At 38.1% G+C, this 18950-nt stretch overlaps 1 protein-coding gene across 1 annotated transcript; it reads right to left on the bottom strand.

The window, feature by feature from the left end:
- Positions 1 to 8161: 8161 nt before the first annotated feature.
- Positions 8162 to 17016, bottom strand: foxo4 (forkhead box O4). Its single transcript, XM_063000436.1, has 3 exons — positions 15010 to 17016; positions 12387 to 13867; positions 8162 to 11617 (listed from the first exon to the last, which is right to left on the bottom strand). Exons 1-2 carry the CDS (start codon positions 15439 to 15441, stop codon positions 12413 to 12415), a joined length of 1887 nt encoding a protein of 628 aa, XP_062856506.1. The 5' UTR covers positions 15442 to 17016; the 3' UTR covers positions 8162 to 11617; positions 12387 to 12412.
- Positions 17017 to 18950: the final 1934 nt, after the last annotated feature.

Here is an 18950-nt window from a genome sequence, read left to right as displayed (position 1 = left end):
TTTGGAACAAATGACCAGGTTGAGTGAGGCCTACGTTCAATGGTACCATGCTGATGCCATACTTTACTGCAAATGTGTTGGTTGTGTTAAAGGCCAAACTTTGGTTAATCGCTTGATAAAGCCATGATAGTATTGGAGTGGTGCAGAAGTGATGCTTGTGAAGGGTGCAGCTGGTAAAGGAACTTGAGCACCAATGTTTTTGTTTGTTTTTATTTATTTTATTCAAAATGCATTACTGTGTTGCTATGGCTATGTTTGGACAGAGTTCATAGTATTGTTTCTTTTTCAAAACATATTTGGGACAACCAAATTCAGTTCAGTTCTTTTTTTTAATCGTATTTTGATGCAAGAGAAGAATGTTGGCCAATATCTATACTGATCTAATACAGACATCCTGGCAAGTAACTAAAATGACGGTCTACAAGCAATTTGTCAAAAAAATAGTCAAGATGGTCCTACTGTTACATTGTACAAATTTTTTTGCCTAAAGTATTTGGTTACCTTTACTTGTAGCTGGATGGTTTGTGTAAAAATCTTAATTTGTGGCAAATATTTTTGACAAGGTCCTTGACTGTTTTCACATATTTGGTATATTTCCCATGAACCTAAACCCTTCTGATGTGAACTGAAATAATTTGGAGTGTCTACTGCAGACCAGGACTGATGTACTAATACTATCGCCCATGAATTCAGTTCCTGGGGATGAATGGACAGGAATTCCATCTATGATTTTGGACTAAGATGTTGTGAAAGAGAATGTATGAACGTGATGTCAGGGTACCTATGTACTTTTGTTCTAATGGATCTTGGTCAACATCTGATACATACAGCTATTAATATGTCAACTATCTTAATGATCCAGCATTCTTGATCACTTGGCCCAAATACCAATAGTTTCTGACTGGAAATTTTCATGTTTTTAACATGACTACATTTAGATGCATGTAGATCAAATTTAAAAGAATCACCTGTCTAAACATAGCCAGTTTGTTGTTGACTGTTCTTGTTTTGGGAGGAAAAGGTGGGGCAAGATGGCAGCATTTCATCTGTTGTTAGGAACTGACCAATCACATATCAACGAAATTTTATTTTTATCTCATTGTGTACCAAACTTCTTGGGCTCAGTTCATGGAGTAAAGAACTTTGTAATGGAGAATCTTGCCTATGGAATTTAGCCAGAACTATGTGGCCCAACGTATCACTTTAAAAGTATGGACCTTAAAGCGGTGCCTTCAGCTTTATATCATTTGGGCAGACTTGGGCTGATGGTGTTGCTAAAATCATGGAGCTTCTGTTCAAGTGTACTGGATTCAGCATTAACTGGAAGCTTGGTCATCCTACTCTTGTGCTAGAAGAAAAAACAAAACCAGGCCACTAGTTTGCTCATCAGTACCAGCCAACCCTTGGCACTGACAAGCTGTTCCACATTTGTATGGATCGTGTGTGCTGTTTGCCTGCCATCAGCAAGCCTTGGTTGGTTTCTTCCTGATTTTTGTGCGAGATCAAACATCAGCAGTGGACTGCTTTCCCATGTGACTTTCCTCTTAATCCCTGGTGGAGATTGAAAGACTTTATAATAGTGGCTTTAGCCGAATTGTTTGATATTTACCACGTAAATGTAGGGATTATAAAAATGAACTCAACAAAAAAAATGTTAAAATGAAACAAAAGAAAAAAATCTTTTCCTGAAATACAAACTTATTTTTTCTATAAAAATGTTAAACCACTTGTGTCTCCTGTCGTCTTTTCTGGCACTTTGGGTGAATTCTTTTGGTTAAATTGTTTACACACGTATTTTACTTTTTACATGGCGGCTTTAGCTTGATATCGTTCATGTTCAGTGTTTTGCAGAGTCATTGTTATGACTGTCTTATTGTTCTGTAGTACTGTGGTAATATTGCCATCTACTGGTAAAGTTCTCATCCTAACCTCTTCCAATCGACACTGGTGAGGGAATGTACAAGCTAGTTACAAGTACAGACTAATAAATCTGTACTTATTAAATATTTAGGACAGAGTGCAGAGTATACAATGACAATTCGGGTGTCAAACTAGCTATCAATCTGGTTTAAAACAGTTTTATACACTTTATTGCTCTCTGAGTTTCTCAATTAGATTGTGTTGACTGTGTATTAATGAATGTTAATATCAGTTTCTAAGATATACATTAATTTACAGTTTAGCTAACTAACCACCCCCATAACTGTTGTTCCAAAAGATCATCAATCCAGCTGGGTTAGGACCAAGGACGGATTAAGGATAGTCTGGGACAATTTTCTTTTTCTGTTATGAATGATTTGTATTGTATCAATTCATCCGCCAGGCTCATGTTCAGATCTGAAGGATATGCTGCAGCGAGTGAGTTAGCCTTTAAAGTGAGCTCACTGTTGGACATATTGTCAGGCATGAAAAGAACATCAAATAGCTCAGTTAAGTGTGTGTATGCATTCAAACGGTGGTTGAGACAGGACACAAGTTTGTCAATGACAACATTGAAAGTTTCGATCCGAAACTTGTCCTTTCCGTTTAATGCTACACCTGGCTCTGCACTATCATCAGACATAATTTTGCGCTTCTTTGTACGCTGGAGGTCATGCCTGTACTCTTGGGAGACAGCAGTGGTGACATTTAAAGCTGCCCCTTCAAACACCTCAAAGTTATCTCTCTGTGCTGCCACAAAGTCTCGTAAAGACAAGAGAAGTTGTGTAGCTGTACATATGTCAATATCATGCTTCTGCAGCTGCAGGCTTGTGGCTTGGAACCTCTGTAGTATTGTGTCCCAGAAGTATGCCATGAAGGCCATCTCCAACGTGTCCAATTTGTCACAGAGTGCAGAGGCTTCACTTCGAGTTACACATTTCCCCTCCATATCTTTAGACATACCATTCAATGCCTCTCAGTTGTGCATAATATTTCCAAAGAGCCTTAGTTGACTCAGCTCGTGCGCTCCATCGAGTACCTGACAGTGATTTCAGTGTGAGTTTGATATCAGTATCACGGAAAACCTTTCCCCACCTGTGTGTAGATGATGCACAAAATGTGTACATTGCCTGTACAAAGTCAAAAAAACGTCCAGTTTCTGGGCTACTGTCAACAGCATTGACACCAACTAAATTCAGTGAATGTGCTGCACAGGGGACATAACAAATCAAAGGGTTTCTTTGTTTAAGATGAGCTTGGACTCCATTGTACTTTCCCGACATGTTCATCATCACATTATCATATGACTGGCCCCTACAGTTGGATAAGTCTAGGCCCAGATTCTCCACCATAGCAACGACACACTCTGCCAAACTGTCCCCACTATGGTTTTCAATAGGCTCAAAAGCTAGAAAACGCTCAACTACATGTCCGTCATTATTAACAAACCTGAAAATAAAAGTAAGTTGGTCCACATGAGCAAGGTCTGGCGTGGAGTCAACTATAACAGAGAAGTATTTTGATTCTTTGATCTCATTAACAATTGCCTGCTTTGTTCTCTGTCCCATCAAATGGATAAATTCTTCACACACTGTCGATGATAAGTAGGACACAGAACCTTTTCCCTTACCTCCAAACCTTTGGAGGTGCTCAGCTAGGAATGGGTCAAATTTGGCTAAGAGTTCTATGATGCCCAAAAAATTACCATTGTGGGCTGATCCTAATAGCTCATCATCTCCCCTGAAAGCAAGTCCCCTCTCCCCCAAAAACTGGATGACTGCAACAACTCTTTTCAAAACTTCCCGCCAGTATTGTCTTTCTGCATCAATTTGTTTGACAATATCAGAATCAATTGTTGCTGTGCCTCTGGAGCGATTATATAATGCTAGCATGCAAGCCCTATGCTCCACACTCCCCTCAGAGAGGAGAGTAAAGTAGCCACTGCCTAGTCACAGTTTGCCCGTTGGGTAGAGAGCAACTGAGTAGAGCATTTGTAAAGCTCCTACTGGTACCCCCAATGCCTCTATCCCTGACTGAGGCTGGGTACTTAGCACTTCTGTTTTGAAATGCAGCTTCTCCTCTACTAACAAGAATCGACTTGGCTTGGTCGGTAATGGTACTGGGCCATAAAGCAGGGTCGTTGACCGTTTCACACCAGGAGTTGGGGTCCTTGCCCTCCTCATTTGAAAAACGACACTCACACGATGCAGCTGGCTGGTCTGATTGTGGGTCTGACACACCTGCAACTTTCCTTTCATGGTCTTTCTGCTGCTGGTCTGTGGTAGCCTGGCAGGGCTGGCATTCCTGCTCTGCACCTGACTGGGTCTGCAAAGGTACATAGTCACTGACAGGTGACACTAAGCCAGTGGTGATCACATCTTCATTGCTAGAACTCTGATCACTGCTAACATTAGCAATACTTGTCTCACTCATATCCAGCGGTTTCTCAAAGAAGTTTGAGATCAAAGGAACGCTTTTCAGGAAATCTGCCTGATTTGCTTCCTTAATCTTTTTCGCTTTTCTTTTTGAGGCACCACTTTTTTGTTTGGGATCCATGTTATTAATGGCAAGTGTTTCTTAAGATGCAAATATAGAAGCTTGTCTTGCAAATTCCTATTCCTATCCAATACTTACTATGTTGTTTCTATGTTATATGTTCAGGAAAAAAATACAATCACAAAATTGTAGAACCAGATACAATATGTAATAAAAAAAAGGCTAACCTATAACTATTTAGCTATAAATTGTTGTTATTGTAAATGTATTGTATGTATGTACTAATATTATAAAGCTTACACTTCTACTATTATCAATAATGTAATATGCAAATAACAATAAGCTTTTAAAAAAGCTGTGAGTAGCCACTCAGGTGGCGCAGCGGTAAAAAGAAACGCGCTGCAACCAGGGCTGGATTCTGAGAGCGTGGTATCGAATCCAGCCTTGCTTTACCGGTTCGAAGCTGAGTGGCTATATGAGCAACGATTGGCCGGTTGCTCATGTGGGGGGTGGGACAAAGAACCGGATGTGGGTCTCTCTCTGTCAGAATGCGATTGCGTTCTCTGCCGGCTGATTGGAGGCGCTTACACAGAGATGAGGGAGGGTGCCCTTAGGGTGTGTCTCTCCGCATGCAATGCTAGGTGGCGCCAAACTCGTCAATGTGTGGGTGGCAAAGATGCATCTGGCTGCTGCTCGTGTTTCGGAGGGGATACGGGTTAGCTTCAATCACCTCCGTCAGGGCAGGGTTCGGCATAGACAGAGAGGAAGCACGATGCTAATTGAACAATTGGATGCGCTAAAAGGGGAGAAAAAGGGGTAAAAAAAAAATAATAATAAAAAAAAAGCTGTGAGTTGCTAGTTAGATAATGTAATATAATATAATATATAAGCCTTTGAAAAGACTATGAAAAGAATGTAACAGAATATATGCAATATAGTATAGTATAATATAATATAAAAATATTTATATATATTATAAAATAATATAATGCAGTATAAAGGGCAATGAGCCTTTAAAAAGGCTGTTGGTTGCTGATCTGGTAATAGCAAGGTAAAAGTTGTAGTAAAAGCACAGAGCAAGTTCGCAAGCTGAACTGTCTGAATGTGAGGAGTTTTGATACTGGCAGGGGGTTTTATATAGATCTTGCATATTCACTTGGAAGTTCTCTTTGCGTGCGAGCGAGCGAGCGAGCGAGACAGGGGGAAGGTTTTGAGTATATTAAAAATGCTGTGTTAATGATATTAAATCAAGTTTAATTATTGTCGAGACCCCTTCACACTGCCTTGAAACATGTCAAGTCATGTCAAACTGTCATTGAATAGTCATTGAATAACAAGCTGAATAAAATATGTTTTCCAATAAATAATCCTCAAACTAAATATCAGGGTTACACGCATACGCAGCCACAGCTACTACAACAAAACCACTTGCTGTATCATCTGTCACCAAACCAAAATTGTGCTACTCAGTAAAATTAGCTTGCAGTTCTGTTGTATGAAAAGGCACTTTTCCTTTCATGCATTCCTTTAGAGCTAGAGTGACCACTGGTCTCTTTACTGTTGTTTATTAAAGGGGAAACATGAAACTAGTCAAATGGCTTGTTGTTTTCACATAAGTGAAATCACACCCTTGGCCAAATTCACTCAATTTAATCGGTGTCAAAGATAGCATTCATCAGACAAATTGCTTGTCTTAAATTTAAATAATTGCTAAATTGCTAAATTAATTTGTGTCTCTGCGCTTAAGAGAAATTGAACATAATAATTTTGAAACAATACAAATTCTGAAACATTAAGTAAGGGCCTGAATCGCATATTTGCAACAAAACGTCTGTTATGAAATATGGTAGCTTGCCTGGCAATTTGTAGGTCCCTAGTAAGTCAAGGAGCCATGGTAAACGACTTCTATGGAAGTCAAGGGCCCCATAGCAGGGGCCCTCGTGATCAAGGGCCCTCTAATGGTATGCCCTGCTCTTCTCTAGGGCCCCCTGGTAGGGGCTCTCATAACCAGGGCCCTCTAAAAATATGCCCCCCTCTTTCCTAGGACCCCTAATAGCCAGAAGTCGAAGTCAGAGCAGTGCCACAACACCTCATCCATTTTCATAAGGGGCCCAAAAGCATGGCTAGGGCCCCCAAGAGGCCCTGGGGTCAAAGTCCCTAATAGTCAGAGGATCCTTAAAATGGAGGGCCCTCGGAAATAAAAATATATTGTATCATAAATGTTGACAGGCATCGCAAAATGTTTTGGGCCAGGGCCCCCCCGGGGCCCCCTGACCTCAAGGGCCCCTGGGCGCTGGCCCCACTGGCCCGGTCAGTAATCCAGCCATGGTTAGGACTGGATAGGACATGGATTCCACAAGGTGTTGGAAACAAAACCATTAAACTACTTTAGTCATTGTGTTTTATTACTTGTTATATTGCTGTAGGTAGCTTTTATAAAATTAGTCATTTCTGACCATGATGGGATGCACATAGTTGGCAACAGAACACACGCTTTTAGTGTTTATGTAACCTACATCTATTCGTAACCCACCTGTTTTCATAACCCACCTATTTTCGTTACCCACCTGTTTTCACAACCCATCTATATTCATAACACAGCGAAAAATTTCATGGGCATGTTTCCACTGATGGAAGCAATTAAAAACAATAACATTAACTGAATAAACAAATGACAAAAATTAAAATTAAAAACACTCCACACACGTCAGCTGATACAACTGCGCAACACGTCAAAGAAACTAAAGAAATAAAGGGATTTTTATTTGTAGGTAACAACTGTTTTTTATTTGTTGTTTTTACTGTTTAGGATTGAACGCTGAATGGAAGAGACTAAGATTATCTCTATTCATAACCCTTCTTGTTTCTGTTCTGATAAAACACACCCGTTTTCAGTTTTTATGTAACCCACCTATATTTGTAATGCACCTGTTTTCATAAACCACCTCTATTCATAACCCACCTGTATGAGTTACCATGTATGTGTCTGTCCAGTATTCGTAACCCGCCTAGTTGAATTCGTAACCCTAGTTAAACTAAAGTGCAAAAACTTGGTGTAACAGATACTCCAAAAAAGTACTGTAACGAAGTATTATTACTTCCTTACATTACACACTGCCTGTTTTCAGTTTTTATGTAACCCACCTCTATCCTGTTTTTATAGAACACACCCATTTTCAGTTCTTATGTAACCCGCCTGTTTTCATAACCCACCTCTATTTGTATCCCACCCGTTTTCGTAACCCACCTTCATTTGTAACCCACCTCTATTCATAACATACCTCTATTCATAATCCACCTGCATTCATAACCACATGTATTCATAACCCACCTCTATTAAGTTTAGCTGTAACCCACCAAGGTCTGAAGGGAAGGGACTAAGATTATCCGACCATGAAGGCATTTGTTAGTTGTTAAAGAGTAGCTGTTTATTTATTTTAATTCAATAACAAAGTTGCATTATTAATGTATTTGTCAACCCAGTGCCATCTTACCACAAGTGTTCTCTTATTTGAAAACCAAAATATGGTCACCCTAAATTAGCTGAAGTTAGCATTATTACATATAAATGACCCAAGAATGTTTCCTAGCCTTTCTCTTTGAATTGCACAGCACTTTTTGGTATTAAAATATCCAAACGTGACTTTTCTTCTTGAATTTGTAATTACCGCTTCCATCAAATATGAAAAGTAAAGCTTTAATAAACCAATAAGGATTTAGACCATATGAATCACAAGACACAAGGTGAGTTAAACTGATTAGGGTTTATTTTAATTTTATTCATGACCGTTTTCACAGTCACCTCTGGCTAACTGAACGGTAACGGGAAGGAAAAACAAGTCATCAAAATAAAGCATGAAGTACACATACACATTGGCTATGCACAACCCAGTCTTATACACCCTTCCCCTAAAATAAAAACAAAAAGTCTACAAACAAAAATAGTGTTTTATCAAATAAGATATGTATTCAGGAAGACAGAGAAGATGAAAAAATCATTTTAAAACCTACAATAGCTATGGTAAAAAAAGATAGGGAGGCAGATTTAGAAAACAAATGTAGAAAGTTTAAGGCTGTCTGTTGGGACTTACATGTCAATTATTTAACCACTCAACTGAACAGCTGAATAAATGCTGTTTAAATTCTGTTTTAACACACAGTAAACAGTTCGGTAATTTCAGTTTTTTAGTGATCAACCTACAGACCCTTCGCTTACAGGCAGTTCCATGTATGTATCTATTCAATCAGAAATTTTCATCTTTACCATAAACCATTAATATGAAATAAATGTATTCAGATGTTATTACTGTAAAGGACTGTATTCACATATTTCAGCCTGTTAGTCGACATGACGTCTGCTGGCCCATCACTCTGCACTGTGCATTAAATACGTGTAATTCACTCTCAAAATCAAAACAAGATCTAACAACTTTACTGAAACAAACAGAAATACACACAGGAATGAGAAAAAGCACAAAAGACAAGAGCTACAATGTAAACGCTTCATTGAAATACTAATCACCTTCAATCTGTCATAAAGTAACACTATGTTTTCTGTTTTGAAAAAAAAAAGAATAAGAGACTTGTTGAATGGCTAATTTACCTTTGCCATTCAAAATCTGCAAAAATAATGAATGTTTGGATTAATAAAAGGGGTGGATGAACCTTTCTATGTCCAACATTTACAAACTAAAAAATTGGTTGCATAAAATAATATACATCTAGCCATAATAACATCTAGCACCAATTGATAGGACAAACTCCACAAAAGCAGAAAGGTTTAACAGTTAGTCTAGTCATGTTATGACCGTTATATGATGATTAATGTCCAGCTCTGGGATTAAAATCTTTACATTAACACCAATGCTAAGTATTGAGTAAAACCAAAAACAGAAAAAGAAAACATTTCTAAAACAGAACACCAAGATTTAAATACAATAAGCATGGAGTTATATCATTTGTTCAAGAGCAACGTGCTATAGTGTTGTTGGCAGTTTAACTTTTTTACCGAAAACTGGTAAATGCATACATTATACAACCTCTTATATTCAAGTAAATCAAGGTTTACTTCTGTAATGTTCAAACGTTTCAACTGATGGCTGAGTGGCTTTTATAAAATCAGCACTGATTATCTTAGCACTTCCTTTAGGAACCCTGAGAAATACATTGCAGCCTTTATCCACTTAAACCTTTATTTGAGATATTATTTCACCAAATTATTTGATGTGTGAGAGAGCTCACTCTTCTCAAATGTTCCAGTCACAACCAAACTGCGACTGTGATTCACATCGCAAGTGGAATTCTATTACCTGACGGCACCAATACAACTTATTGACTTTTAATTTAGATCATTTACATCGCTGTACAGTTTAGGTAAGTTTTAATGATTTTATCTCAAGCCATCCCAGTCCGACATGCAGTTCTTAGTGTTCCTTTGGTTATGTATAAAATCTACATGCATTTCATCTTTTACAAAAATAAAAGATTACATAGAAAAATGACCGTTATAAATGATTTCTGCAGTTTTAACATGGTATTTTTGATTAGTACAAATATGTTTCAATATATAACCCCAATTTAAAAGGGACATCATAACTATAGTCAATATACTCAGTTTCTTTGCTTCTGTTTTAAAACTTTATACAAACGATTAATATGATATAAGAAAATCACTAATAAAATAATTTACCCCTTACCACTGTTTAACAGATTTATAAATTGCCAGTTTTGTAAGTATAATTTTTAAAATTTCATCCTTCAACTGAAATTATTCTGTGTTTCTGTAAATAAATTTTTTTGAGAAACAGCTGCGTTCACAAGGACACTGTTGGCATCTGTCAAAGATGACCTGTAGAACCTCTGGTCAGATAGATTTTATATTTATTAACACTAACATACATTTTCAAAGCTTGATCTCCTACTGGCTGATGAGTGTATATGACCAGGTACATTCTGTCAACGATTTTTTATACCCCTTAACAGAGTTTTTAGGCATCACCACAAAGGTGTGTGTCTGTCAAGGCATAATTCTTACTGAAACTGACAGAAAAACATCGATATTAAGAGCGTCTTTGTAAACGCAGCCTCAAGTACTTGCAAGTACTATAAAAGTCACACTTTTTTATGTGAATCACTTTAAATAAAGCATTTTGATAATAAGCATTTCATTTCCAATCACATTATGCCATTTACCTTGACAGTTGGAAGAGTGGAACAGACCACAGAAATAAGAACATTTTTTAACATTTTTAAGTATTCTAAATTGAAAATGCCCTGTATATTTTAAATCAAACTTCTTCACAAGGTTAATCAGAATTGAATCATTAAAATTAAAAGTCATACTTAAGGATCAGTCCCCAATCATAAGCATACACGGATAACACCTTTTTGAGTTGATGTCAGAAATGCCAAACTAAAGGTTTAAACATCAGGACATCACCAAACCACCTTCTATACAAGAATAAAATATCTGAGTACATATGTACCACTATGAGGGTGCTATCCAAACTCAGCACAGCTGCCCAAATATAAATAAAGTTAGGGGTCTATAGAGACCATCCTTATTCAAACTCTGCTGACAAATGCTGAAGATGTGTTTTAACAAAGTTTCCTTCGGCAGGCTGTCAGATCCGCTGTGTATTCGACGTAATCCAAGCATTCAATCCTGTAATCCATAAAGCATTTTAAATTTCATCATTTGTTTATCAGCTAGTGACCATTTAAATCAGCCTAGATTGAAAGAATCTGCCAAGTTTAATTCTCCAGTCCAGGTCTCATATTTAGTTCAAGAAAGAGGTGTAACTCCATCCTGCAGTACTATGGTATTAGTAATAGTTAATACCAAAATAAAGTTTAATAAAAGTTTAATAGTTGTGCTTCTTTATGACTGGATTTCCTCCGTTTTCCCTAATCATCACTGACATCCGAACTTTAAAAGCTCTTGCAAATATAGCATTTCAAAAAAATGTGTCAGGACTTCTTTCTGAGTCTGGTGTGTATTAGCTGACTTCCCTGTATAGATTGGCACTTGTGTAATGTTTGCTGTTGTGATCCAAAAACGTAAAACCAAAAAAGTCTGTATTTTCATTCAAGACAGTTTTATGCATTTGAGGTAAAATGGCAATTGCAGAGGCAAATCTAGATGGGTGACATTTTGGCAATGCACCATGTTGTGTTTCCATTAACTTGACAGAACGCATTCCTGCAATGAGAATAAAAAGAGGAGGGGTTAATCACTGCTTTATTTAAAGTCTATTCATAAAGATGAAAAAGAAGATATAAATAAACTGAACACAATTATATGCTGAAGCACAGATTAACAATAGAACTGTCTACAATTAGGGATGGGCACAGGTGAGTGAGTACTCTGTTTCGAAAGAAAGGGGTCATTATGCTGAAATCTAAGCTGATGGCATGATGTTTTAATCTACTCCTGTGTTACTGTAGTCTAGGCATCATTGAAACACCTGGATTGTTGCTGTATTCAGCAGAAGCCACTTAAACAAAAAGTGTGAAAGTGGTGTGGACATCACATTAAAATAAGAGAAGCTTTATTCCTGCTGTGTTACTGCTGTCAATCCAGCTGCTGTTCAGAGATTTTTATTTTTAAATATACTAGAGACCTTTGGATAGTAACAATGTGCCTGTTTGTACTCCTAACTCTTTACCAATAACTAATTAAGAGTAGCCAATCCACCCATTGACATGTTACTAAGATGTTAAAGGGATCCTGAATACCTGAAAAACCAATCCAGTGAAAGACAAAAACAGGCTTGCATTTTAAAATCTCTAGCTCTTGTCAAGGCCCAAACCAACATTTACAATAACTTGCTTATAAAGCTATATGCTTCCCCTACTTTGAATAAAAAGCATTTAAGGAAATCACACTTGTGAATGCATGAATAGTCCTGCCCATCCCTAATTGCAAGTTTTTTTGTCTTGATAGTAATTCTGAAAAAAAAATTATGCACCTTTCTTACGCTTGTCTTTTTCAGAGTTAGCTGGGCACCCAGTTGTGAGATGAGCTTTGTGTGGTCGCTGGCCCAGGATAACTTTGCCCTGTTGGTACAATGGAGTCAAAATTGAAGTCAATCATTTCTCCATCCATAAGGTCACTGTTGATAATATAATCAACATCGCAGTCCAGGTTCTCAGTGAACATGTCAATGTCCAAGTCTGTGGGCAGGCGGTCCTGAGAAGGCATAAAGCAAGCTTGAGTCCCAAACTGGTTTATCCCCTGAAGACCACCACTTCCACCTGAAGAAGGGACAACTCCTTGCTGAATTAGACCTCCACCAGGCACTTGATGCTGGGTCTTTATGGCGGTTAGATGTGGTAGTTCTTGTCCCATGCCTGACAGCACCATGCCAAAGTTCATCTGAGAGACATGCTGTTGCTGCTGAGGCTGTAGCTGGGATTGCGACTGAAGGCTCATTTGCACCACTGGGCTGGGTTCCATACTCTTGCCCAACATCATCTGACCGGGCTTGGCTTGCTTGCCAGACATATGGTCCCCAAGCCCCAAGACATTAGCACCTCCCTGGCTGGGCATCAAAGGGTCCATTTGAGTCATCATGACATCGTTTGGTGGGGGAGAATCAGATATGAGGAGTGCCTCAAGGCTGGATGGCACATGGGTCTTAAAACCAATATGAGAACCAGGACCAGGCAAAGGGTTAAATAGGGAGTTTCCAAAGTTTGAGGGGCTTGCATTGGAGTCCCCTCTTTGCTGAACTGTGCTTTGCTTTCCTGGCTGAGATGGTCCCTGAGGTCCCTTTGCCGGCTGCAACTGACAATAAGAGGCAAAATTAGACCCACGAGGCAGCAGGGTAGATGCAGAGGGCAATGGTGTAGGTGGAGCTTGAGGGGCTGTGCTAGGGCTTGCACCCCCTTGCTGTGCTGTCATCAAGGTAAGCCCATCAATTAAGTCTAATTCTTCCATTAGGGTAGGTGGAAGACTGCTAGTGGGATACCCACTCAGAAGTCCATCCTCAGGCAAGTCATCATCGTCTTCTTTCAGTGGAGCAATTGGAGAGAGCCTTCCACTCAATGTGCTGGCATTTGAGCTGGTGCGTGGTCTAAAGCTTGTCCACATGTCTTGATCATCTAGGCTACCACGTGATGATGGACTGCTACTGTTCACTCCCCACTTCCCAAACTGTCCTGGAGGGCCAGGACTGTCAGCACCCCCTGAACCAGACACACCCTCACCCTGAATGGCACCACCTGGTCCCCCTATGCCACCTGCACCTGCTTGCTTCTTGGTCTGCTTGGCTCGCATACGGCTTTTTAGCAGTTTCGCGCTATTGTCCATGGATACTGCACGACGACGAGGTGCCTTTCCCATCTTGCCACCTTCAGGATTGAGCATCCACCAGGAGCTTTTTCCTGTAGATTCATTGTGTACTCTCAGAAACTTGTTGTGGAGAGACAAATTGTGGCGAATTGAGTTCTGTGTGGAACAAAAGAAAAAAACAAAACAAATGACATTAGGAGAGCGAGCTATAAGATAAGATATAAGATACTGTGATATGATTATGGATAAAATGGGCAATTCTGCACCTAAAACTTGCTCAAATATGCTAAAAAAGAAATCCATTGTCCACTAAATGACTTTCTAATTTGACATAGTCAATGAGTAAGCTTGGTAACATATTTTACACTTTGATGGTTTTACATGATCACTTTTTATTGGCTAAGAATAATTTTACCAGGGTAAAAAAGAAAGATGATGCCACGCTTTGGTGATACAGCTGAGATGAAGCCTTTACAAAAGAAAAGTGTGTAATAGGGTGACATATCTGCATAGTGCAGGTTCATAAAATGTCTATGTGTATTTTCTATTTCATCGCCTGTGCTAACAGGGTAAAAGACTTCAAACTCCAAACAAGCAGCATTTGCTTAGCACTGAAAAATTACAAACGATTTTTGCCATATGCTGCAAAAGCAACTGTGCAAAGCAATAATAATAATAATAATAATAATAATAATAATAATAATAGTAATAATAAAAATTACTTTACAATTTCCAGTGATTTGGTAAAAAGTAAGAGAACAGCAACCTCTGGCTACTGGGAGGACTAATGACCATTCTACTATTAAGTAAATTGTATCAATTAATTAATTAATTAATGAAAGAACAACAAATAAAATCAAATGCACATGAGCAGACAAAGTTTTACACTAATTATTACAAAACCCAATGATTGCAGCACAGATTTAATGTTTAAACCCACTGCATTGTATCACAGCCCTGTAGCTTTAAATGTAAATGGAGAATGAAGAGACAAAAGAACAAAAATTTTTTTTAACAATTTTATAAATTCTGTTTGCAACCATTTAGATGTTATCGGATGTTTAATTTGCAAAAACTTTAGTCCTATAATATTCAGTTTTGTACAGAATGTGTTAATGAAATCTGGAAAGCCATTCCTTCAGCTATCAAAATGAAGAAAATAGAATAAAATGTATTTAAGGTCCAGTTAGTTATAAGTCATAAAAGCATTGACACGTAAAACACAAACTATGCTGATATAAGTGTAGTATGATGTTTAAATCACCACATTACTATCATCTAGATCTGTGCTTATCTACCTTCCATCCTGCAGAGCTGTTGCTGTCTCCTTTATCCTTAAAATAGGGCACTGTTTTGACCATCCAGTCATAGATCTGTGCCAGGGTAAGGCGTTTCTCAGGGGAGTTCTCAATTGCTTGGCTGATTAGATCAGCGTAGGACTGATTCCCCCAGGCATTGCGTCGGGAAGAACCCTTTCGAGGTGCCGCTCCACCCACTCCGGGAACAGACCCGTTATCCGCGGTGACGACTTTCTCGGGTTCGGATGTGATTGGCTGAGGCTCCCGTTTGTCCTCCTCGGCGGGCGGGGTTCCAGCGGCGGACTCCGCGCCGTCTGTCCCCTCGGCTTTGACAGCTGAGATGTCCGGCCGCGGCAGTGGCCATGTGCAGGACCTCGGTCTGCTCTGCGGTTCGAAATCTGGGTCAATGGGTGGTGCCGCCTCGGGCTCCATTGTGCCCAGTGATTTTGCCAATTTCAGACGAGAGCTTGATGATTCACCGGAACCAAAAACCAACAACCAACAAAAGAAAACGAAAAATACAGGAATATGTGCTGCTGTTTTATTAATTCTGTAAAAGTAAAACGCTGAATTTATAACGATGCGGTTTATTTAAAATAATCTTATTTCAAATAAATATTTTGACCATACGTTTTGGCCATAAATAATAACAGGAAGTAATAATAATTTGGCAAGATGTTTTTGTTAAAGGTGAGCAGGCGAGACAGCGGCGGACTGAGCTGAGACGCAATAATCTGGACGCACCAATATAGCGCCGCTTAATCCTCAGATTGGAGATTAAAGAGGCACAATAATCTCCTTAATACTAACTATCATAAACCTTCCGATTGAGAGACTGGGGTCTCTTTTTGTTTACAAAAACAAACAAAGGAAAACCCTAGTAAACCGTACTATTTTTGAATATGCCTAGATGAAAACATCTGGAATGCTGCTGAGGTAAAAACCAAAAAAATCTGAACATCTAGTATGATGAAAATATAATATAACAAACAAATAACAGCCCAGATGAGCACAGTTCAAACTATAGCCTTATATAATAAAATACCTCCCTTGCATAAACTATAATGCCCTATTTACTCTCGTGTTGTGTCTACAGTTATTTGCTTTGCACCTATAAAATTTAAAAAGGCTGTTTAATGTAAAATCGAATTAAAATTTATACTGGATGTCAAAAAAAGTTTTCTTTAGTAATATTTGTAAACATTTCATCGTCTACCCAAATCAAGCGTTCGTGTGTCGTGTCATTTCATCCAACAAAGTCCTATAATTAGTTCAAAATCAGCTTCTAAAATGTCAACTAAGATCAAATTTAGGATTTCATAAAATACTTCAATCCCTAAAATACGACGCGTTCAAATGAGCTTTGCAAGCAAGTTATAAACTCAAAACAATAAAGCTTGATCAGGTTAAAATCCGGATGATCGGATCGTTCGTAGGTTTGGAAAGAACTGTGTTGTTATTATTATGTTATTATTATTATTATGGTTCAGGTTTGTGCGCTCCTCCATGCTGTGTGCAGGCGCGTGTCACCATCTGCCATGTTCCTACACACACACACACACACACACACACACGCGCGCGCACACACACACACACACACACGATCGCGCGGCAACAACTACGCCGAATCCGTCCGTCCACAGTTCGTTATGTCCAAACAAACCCGACCCTCTTATCGTCCTTTACAGGCGCCAACAATAAACAATAACATGTCGAGCTGGGTCGTCAATAACTCCTCAGGCCGGACTGAACTCGCCACCGTAGTTTTAACGTGTGCTGAAAGTAGGTAGCCGCCTAGTTAGCTAACTCCTCCGGTTAGTTACAATCCCTCTGTAAAAGGAAAACGAAAAAACCTTCCTCACGAAACCAGATTTTCCGTCGTAGTTAGAGTTCATTCGTTTAATGTGCTGCGCTGGAAGCAGATATTCACTCATTCATCGTGAGGATCTTGTTTTGTTTTGTTTTGACTCGAGGCGAAGACTCCCTGCTGACGTCTGTTTACCACAGCCAGCCAACGTGTTCTGCGCATGCGTGGAGGCGCTGCCTGGGAAATGAAGTCCGTCATGTAATGCGTGAAGCCGGCACGTGGTGAACACTACTCCACTCTATTTTAGTGAGTCACTTAGGTTGGGTCAACTCACCAATAAGAGTCGACTCTTTTACTCAGCGAATATATAAAAATATAAATACTGTTTATTAGCTTAAAATGAGGTATACAAATATTTACATTCATTTCATTATTTCATTTTCGTTTTCACTACCGCTTTATCCTGGTCAGGGTCCGGTAGAACTAAACAAAAAAACTGTGAGTGAAAAATATACAAATATTTATTAAACGAACAAATAATCAAAATAATTTACCTTTTTTTTTTTACAAAATTACTGTAAATCATATACAACCCAAAATCAGAAAAAGTTGGGACAGCATGGAAAATGCAAATAATAAAAAACACAGTTTCTTACATTTACTTAAAATTAAATTTATTTGCATTTTTCATACTGTCCCAACTTTTTCTGATTTGGGGTTGTATATAAAATGGTCAGATAAATCTACATGTGTGTATTTTAAGTTATTTTTATTTTTTGTTTGAGTGTAACCATTAGGCCACTCTATTTTAGTGAGTCACTGAGGTTGGCTAAACTCACCAATAAGAGTCGACTCTTTCAAATCCTAAACGGTTCTTTAATCGGTAGTATTATCGGGTTTTTTTTGTTTTTACTCAGCAAAATGATCAGAAATAGGTATGTTTTGTTCGTCTTATTTATTCATTGATTTTCAACGACAGATTCACCCTGATTAGGGTCGCGGTGAGTCCGGCGCACCCAGAAACACTGGTCACGCAGCAGCAATATACAGTACTCTGGACACAGAGCTTTCGCAGTACTCGTCTAATTTATATTTATAGATTGTCTAAGCTATAATTAAGTGTAACTTAATTTGTTAAAAACGTACAGTCTTGTGATTAACAATAGACAAACTTCAGGCTGGAAAAATACTGTTTACTAGCTTAAAATAAGGTATAAAAAATTAATTAAATCCATTTAATTATTTAATAAACTTTTTACTAAACACTTAGGCTGACTTGTACTTATTTACTAACATTTTGTTCCATTCTTTTCCATTAAAAAAAAAAAAAAAAAAAAGGCACTTTGGTTCTAACAGGTTTTAGCAGATTTATGTTCTTTGACTGTTGTTTTCCTAAACTTGAGAAATGAAATGTTCACTATAGAAGCACTTCTGTAAGTCGCTCTGGATAAGAGCGTCTGCTAAATGCTGAAAATGAAATGAAATGAATGAAAATGAATTTTCGTTTTCTCTACCTTTTTATCCTGGTCAGGGTCACGGTGGAACTAAACAAAAAGCTATGGGTGAAAAATATATAAAGATTTATAAAGTGGTCAAATGGACTTACAGATGTGTATTTCGTTTAAAGTTATTTTTGTTTGAGTGAGCCATGAACACATGCTTAACTATTAGTGCCAGTGTTTACTATGTTGTTTGGCCTGCTTTGCCCCACCCACCCCCACACTTAGGTACAGTATGTTGTAACATTAAACTAAGCCCCCCTCCAGCGCCCTCAGTAAACTGACAATAATTCTATTTATTAATAATTTCATTTATTAATCTTTTTTTATAATTTGTTTACATTGTTTGCGAATTATCAATGAAGTATACACTATAAAAAAGACACAGGCATACAAGATCTTCATTTACAATCATTCATATGATTGATATTTATATAAAATATTGCATGTCACATCATTTACATACATATAAAATGTTGTATTATGCCAAATAATAAAAAAAATTAGAAATTGAAGGACTATCAGTAAAAACGATTTGCTTTTCATCTGACACTTGATTCTGCTAAATGTTTGTTTGTTTTGGTATTTGGAAAAGAAAAAGAAAAACAGCAATTAGTCGATTAATATATATTTTA

This window comes from Trichomycterus rosablanca, chromosome 8 (genome assembly GCF_030014385.1).
Source record: "Trichomycterus rosablanca isolate fTriRos1 chromosome 8, fTriRos1.hap1, whole genome shotgun sequence".
Taxonomy (NCBI): domain Eukaryota; kingdom Metazoa; phylum Chordata; class Actinopteri; order Siluriformes; family Trichomycteridae; genus Trichomycterus; species Trichomycterus rosablanca.
This window is presented reverse-complemented; position numbering and strand designations above follow the sequence as displayed.

Coding starts and splice junctions, on each gene's coding strand:
- foxo4 (XM_063000436.1), bottom strand. CDS start 15,441: ATGGAGCCCGAGGCGGCACCACCCATTGACCCAGATTTCGAACCGCAG. Junction 13,868..15,009: donor ACAGCTCTGCAGGATGGAAG/GTAGATAAGCAC, acceptor TGTTCCACACAG/AACTCAATTCGCCACAATTT.